The 6648-nt window shown below is 45.1% G+C and overlaps 1 protein-coding gene across 3 annotated transcripts in view; it reads left to right on the top strand.

The window, feature by feature from the left end:
- Window positions 1-1743: 1743 nt before the first annotated feature.
- The window catches only part of PEBP4 (phosphatidylethanolamine binding protein 4), a 219499-nt gene continuing 214594 nt past the window's right edge, over window positions 1744-6648 (top strand). The window contains exons 1-2 of one of the 3 annotated variants that reach the window (XM_084993010.1): window positions 1744-2046; window positions 2161-2411. Coding sequence is in view for 1 of the 3 variants with exons in the window: in XM_084993009.1 (XP_084849135.1) it covers window positions 2154-2411 (258 nt within the window). In the remaining 2 variants the exon portion in view is untranslated. Of the gene's footprint in view, window positions 2047-2145; window positions 2412-6648 lie in introns of those variants that run through there. The other 2 variants (XM_084993012.1, XM_084993009.1) reach the window with 2 other exon arrangements.

Genomic DNA, 6648 nt, shown 5'->3' with positions numbered 1-6648 from the left:
TAAGGCTGAGTAACTAAGCCAGAGAGTGCATCTCATGCTGCCCCAAGATCCTCTGATCCAGCCTAAGACCCACATGCCGTCCCTACCCCCACCCCACTTGGTGTGTTCAGTGGTCCAGCAATTCCATCCTTTCTGTGCCCCAGTGCCTTTGCTCATGGGATAGGCGTCTTCTGTTCCTTTGTCAAAGACTCCTCTGACCCTCGCTCCTGCAAGATAACCAGAGCCCCTGTACTCCTGGGATTTTAATTTCTAGAGTTGACCAAGTGATGACACAGAGAGGTCAAGGCCATTGAAAGAATTTATTGTTTACAATTTCCAAGGGAAAGGGGCATACCATACCACCTAGGGAAGCACTAGGGTTGATAACGAAGCAGAAGGAATAAGGGGAATGCATGGCCCAGAGCCTTTATTGTATTTTTCAGGGCAAAGAAGGGGTGAGGTAGGTTAATCAGGGGAACAAGCTTAGAGAAGGTAGCCTGGATAATCTGATCTATAAGGTGGTCTCTAGTTGTCTGGGACCTGGAGTGATTTAGGACACTGGCTTGGTGGGTGAGAGTTACATAAAGGCGTAGTTAGGGGTAGAGAATGGAGGTTGGTAGATTTGTATGTGAAAGCTGTGTTTCAAAGAGAGTTGTTTACTGTCTCTAGGAATCAGCTAGCCCTGAGAAGAGCATCTCTCCCCAGCCAGCAAGACCCCCACAATGTCAAGCCGTCACAAAATGCCTGAAACAATAGTCATGATTTTTACCCTCCTCTTTACCCTAGGGGTGCTTCTCTGGCTGAACTCATGACCCTGTTGGCAATTTTGTTGTTCTTATCTGTTTTGATGTTTATCCTCCTTGCTCAGCTGTGAGCACATCAAGAGCAGGGTCTGTATCTTCTGCATCTTTGCACCTTTGGCATCTGTCAAGTGCCTGTCCCCAGCCTATGTTTAATACAATGATTCTTGGGCCTGGCTGTTCACTGGCATCCCATGAGAAGAAGCACCTAACAATGCTGATGCATAGGCTTTACTGTCAAAGACTGACTTACTTTGTCTGGGATGTGTGAATTCCCACTGACTCCTTCAATTTCCTGGGAGGAGTTTTCCGTAAAGAAACCAAGGTTGTGGACTCAGATGTGGTCATTTAAAACACAGCGGGGGAGTTCCCGCTGTGGTGCAGTGGTTAAGGATCTGATTGCAGCAGCTCAGGTGACTACGGATGCGATCCCCCATGTGGAACCAAGGGTTAAGAGTCCATCACTGCCACAGTTGAGATGTAGGTCGCAGCTGTAGCTAGGATTCTATCCCTGGCCTGGAAACTTCCATATACAGTGCGGCCAAAAAAAATTAAAAAATAAGTAAAACACAAGGGGAGGGTGTTCCTATTGTGGCGCAGTGGAAATGAATCTGACTTATATCCATGAGGATGAGGGTTCACTCCCCTGGCCTTGCTCAGTGGGTTAAGTATCCAGAGTTGCCATGAACTGTGGTGTAGGTTGCAGATGAGGCTTGGATCCTGCATTGCTGTGGCTGTGGCTGTGGCTGGCAGCTGCAGCTCCGATTTGATCCCTAGCCTGGGAACTTCCATATGTCTCAAATCCAGCCCTAAAAAGCAAAACAAAAACAAAAACAAAAAACACAAACGAACCCCCAAACAAACAAACAAACAAAACAAAAAAAGCCACAAGGGGAAACCCAGGTCCTATATGCCAGGGACTTGCTTGGGCATGGTCACCTGTTACGGATGCACCCATTTTGGTAGAACATTACCAACCGGACGCTGAGTCGGCAGGCCTGGCAGACCTTGGCCTTGACCCAGTGTTGTTCTTCTTCAGCTCCAGGCCATGCTCACTGGGGAAGGGGCTCTTGCTCCACCCCAAGCAAGGGTCCCAGTCCTGCTTCTCCCCTGTCTGTGTCTAAGAGCCTTTTGTTCTGAGCAGTCGGATGCTGTCCGTCCGTCTCTCTCAGGGACTCTAGTCTCTGGCTTCCCTCTGTCCCTCTGCAGCTTTTCCTCTGTGCATCCCTAGCGCCTCTTCCACCTGCTTTACCGTGTATCTTGAAAGGTAGGAGAATCACCTCTGTGATTTCTGCTCCTCTCCGTAGAGCCCTTGGAAGGAGGGGGTGCCAGAAAACCCACCCATCCTTCTTTCCTCTTCTCTTCCCATCCTATATGTTAGCTCCTCCCTGGAACTCCGTGGAACTTCCTCTAACTGCCTCCCAACGACTAACTGCTGCCTCCTCTGCTGGCAACTCCAGGAGCCTTCCCCAGACTCTCACTCGCTCAACACCACCAGCCCCTGATCACCGCAAGGGCCAAACTCTAGGGCATCCTGGAGGGAACTTGCTCTCCAACTTCTTCAGCCCAGAAACCTGCCAAGATTTCTCACCTCCCCGCAGCCACCACCCAACAGCTCCTGCACTGCTCTGGGTAAGTGACAGGGCTCTTCTCTCCCTATGGGGTATGAAGTGTGAGGCAGGGATTTCCCGTAAGGACCAAGTCAGAGCCACAGAGCAGAGCGACAGAGAGGAGAGAGAGGCCTCAGGGAAGAGAACTCAGGGGAATTAGTGTTTAAGGTGGTATTTCTGATGTCTTCATTCTAGTGTGATTTGAAGCTGCTATTCTTGGTATTTCTATGCTGGTCTCTGAGCATCAAACATTTCTCTAACTTTCCTAGAAAAGGTTCTTTGGCTCATTTCTGCCAGAGTTCTGGATTTGGGATTAGCATTACTGATTGGTTTAGGTGGGCCTTCCTGAGGAAGTTCCCTTCCTTTGTGGGCTCTTAGTTTCCCTTTCCACAGGAAGAAAGATCCCATTTCCTCCTGTCTTCAAACATGGGAAGAACTGGACATGGGATCTATTCACAAAACGAGGGGCCAGGTAAATACGAAGTCCTGGTAGGCTCTAACTTCAAGTCTCACATCCATGAGGAGGAAAGAAAATTCTCAACCTTCCAAGGACGACAAATGAACCTGAAAAATCCCCATTTTATAGTACATCTGGGGTCTTCCATTCTGTGATTCATATGGAGTTCCCATGTGGCTCAGTGGGTTAAGGATCCATCAATCGTCACTGCAGCAGCTCAGGGTCACTGCTTGGCACAGGTTACGTTCATAATGTTGTACAACTATTGCTACTATGTATTTCCAAAACATTTATTACAGAGGAGTTCCTGCTGTGGTACAGTGGGTTAAGAATCTGACTGCAGTGGCTCGGATTGCTGCTGAAGCACAGGTTTGATTCCTGGCCTGGTGCGGTGGGCTAAAGGAACTGGTGTTGCTGCAGATGCGGCTCGGATTCAATCCCTGGCCTGGGAACTTCCATACGTTCCTCAGGTGCAGCCAAAAAAAATTTTTTTTTAATTATATTACAGAAAAGAAAATCTGCAATCATTAAGCAATAACTCCTATTCCCCAAGACTCTGGAAACCACCATTCTGCTTTTTATGAATCTGATAACTCCAGGTACCTATTATAGGTGGAATCCCACAGTATCTGTCTTTTTGTGACTGGCTTATTTCACTTGGTGAAAAGTGTTCAGGGTTCATCCATATTGTACCATATGCTGGAGTCTCCTTCCTTCTATGGCTGAATAATATTCTACGGTATGTATACACCACATTTTGTTTATCTATTCATCTGTGGATGGATGCATGGGTCGTTTTCACTTTTTGGCTGCAATGGATATTGGCATACAAGTATCTGTTTCAGTCCCTGCTTTAAATTCTTGTGAGTATATGTCGGGGACTAGAATTGCAGAATCATATGGCAGTTCTATGTTTAGCTTCTTGGGGAACCAGTAGTCTAAACTGTTTTCCACAGTGGCTACACCATTTTACATTCCCACCAGCGATGTACAAGAGTTCCAATTTCTCCACCTGCTCTATAACACTTGCTATTTTCCGTGTGTGTGTGTGTGTGTGTGTGTTTAGTAATAGCCATCCTAAGGGGTATGAAGTGGTATCTCATTGTGGTTTTGATTTGCGCTTCCCCAGTGACTGTAGATATTGAGCATTTCCTCATGTGTTTCTTCTTTGGAGAAATGGCTAGTCAGACATTTTGCACAATTTTTAATTGTTTATTTTGTTGCTTTTGAGTTGGAGTTTTTTTTATACATTCTGGATATTAACCCCTATCCAACATATGACTTGCAAATATTTTTCTCTCATTCTGCAGTTGCCTTTTTATTGTCTTGATGGAATGCTCTGATGCTAAAAGTTTTAAACTTTAAGTCCAACTTATCTTTTTATTTTACCGCCTGTGTTTTTGGTGTCGTGTCCGGTAAATCACTGACAACACCAGTGTTGTGAAGATTTCCCCGTGTTCCCTCCCAGGAATGTTACAGTTTTAGCTCTTACTTTTAGGCCTTTGATCCATTTTCAGTTAATTTTTGTGTATGGTGTAGGTAAGGGTTCAACATCATTCTTTTGCATATGGCTGCCCAGTTGTCCTAGCAACATTTATTATTATTCTTACTTTGTCTTTTTAGGGCCACACCCACAGGCATGTGGAAGTTCCCAGGCTAGGGGTTGAATCGGAGCTGTAGCTGCCGGCCTGCACCCCAGCCACAGCAATGTGGGATCCGAGGTGCATCTGCGACCTACACCACAGCTCACAGCAAAGCCGGATTCTTAACCCACTGAGTAACGCCAGGGATCAAACCTGCATCCTCATGGATATTAGCCAGATTCGTTTCTGCTGAGCCATGCCAGTAACTCCCCAGGAACATTTATTGAAAAGATTGTCCTTTACCATTCAATGGTCTTGGCACCCTTGGTGTAAATCATTTTGCCATATATGCAAGGGTTTATTTCTGGGCTCTCTATTCTATTCCACTGGTCTATATATCTGTCTATGCCAGTACCACAGTGTTTTGATTACCACAGCTTTGTAGTAGTTTTTTGGGTTTTTTTTTTTTGTCTTTTTTTTGCTATTTCTTTGGGCCACTTCCAAGGCATATGGAGGTTTCCAGGCTAGGGGTCTAATCAGAGCTGTAGCCACTGGCCTACGCCAGAGCCACAGCAACGCGGGATCCGAGCCGCGTCTGCAACCTACACCACAGTTCACCGCAACGCCAGATCGTTAACCCACTGAGCAAGAGCAGGGACCAAACCTGCTTCCTCACGGCTCCCAGTCGGATTCGTTAACCACTGTGCCACGACGGGAACTCCTGTAGTAGTTTTTGAAATCAGAAACGGAATCCTCCAACTTTATTCTTCTTTTCAAGACTGTTTTGGTTATTTGGGGTCCTTTGGAATTCTATGTAAATTTCATGATGAACTTTTCTGTGAATGTTATGATCAATTTCTGTGAAAAATGTCAGTGATATTTTGATAGAGATTGCATCAAAACTATAGATCACTTTGGGTAGTGTTGACATCCTAACAACATTAAATCTTCCAATCCAGGAACACAGGATTTCTTTTCTTTTTCTTTTCCTTTTGACCACGCCCACAATATACAGAAGTTCTAGGGCCAGGGATTAAATCTGCGTCACAGTAGTGACCTGAGCCACAGCAGTGACAACACCACAGGATCCTTAACCTACTGAGCCACCAGGGAACTCCAAGGATTTCTTTTCATTTATTTGTGTCTTCTTTACTTTCTTTCGGCAACATTTTGTAGTTTTCACTGTGCAAGCCTTTCTCCTCCTTGGTTAAGTTAATCCCTAAGTATTTTTATCGCTCTGGAGCTATTCTAAGTGGAATAAATTTTCCTAATTCCTATTCAGATTGTTCATCGTTAATGTACAAAAATGCAACCAGTTTTTGTCTGTTGAGTTTGTATTCTGCAACTTTGACCAATTCATTTATTAGTTCTGTTTGCTTGAATCCTTAGAGTTTTCCACATATAAAATTATGTCATCTAAAAACAGAGATAATTTTACTTCTTCCTTTTTTTTTTTTTTCTTTTTGTCTTTTTAGGGCCTCACCCAGAGCATATGGAGGTTCCCAGGTAGGGATTGAATCTGAGCTATAGCCAGTGGCCTACACTACAGCCACAGCAATGTGGGATCCGAGCCGCATCTGTGACCTACACCACAGCTCACGGCAATGCCAGATTCTTAACCCACTAAGTGAGGCTAGCAATTGAACCTGCATCCTCGTGGATACTAGTCAGATTCATTTCTGCTGAGCCACGGTGGGAATTCCTACTTCTTCCTTTTCAATTTTTATTTTATTTCTTTTTCTGGTGTAATTGTTCTGGCTAGAATTTCCAATTGTATGTTGACTAGGAGTGATGAAAATGAGAATCTGTATTGTAATGGTTGAATTGTGTTCTCTAAAAATTCATATATTGAAGCCCTAACTCCTAGTCCCTCAGAATGTGACTGTATTTTGAGACAGAGCCTTTAAAGATGTGATTAAGTTAAAATGAGACCATTTGGATAGGCCCTAATCCAATCTGACTGGCACCCTGTAACAAGAAGAAATGGAGCTCCCATTGCGGGACCTGACTAGAGTCCATAGGGATGTGGGTTCAATCCCTGGCCTTGCTCAGTGGGTTAAGGATCTGGCATTGCTGTGACTGTGGTGTAGGTTGCAGATGGGATCCTGTGTTTTGGTGGCTGTGGTGTAGGCTGGCAGCTGAAGCTCCAACTCTGATTCAACCTCTAGCTTGGGAACCTCCATATGCCAAAGGTGTGGCCCTAAAAAAAAGGAAAAAAA

The sequence above is a fragment of the Sus scrofa genome, chromosome 14 (genome assembly GCF_054392235.1).
Source record: "Sus scrofa isolate SSC_HxYL_T2T_F1_AM1 chromosome 14, Sscrofa_HxYL_maternal_Yorkshire_Landrace_v2.0, whole genome shotgun sequence".
NCBI lineage: Eukaryota > Metazoa > Chordata > Mammalia > Artiodactyla > Suidae > Sus > Sus scrofa.
Note: the sequence above shows the minus strand (reverse complement) of the source record. Positions and strands in the feature narration are given on the sequence as shown.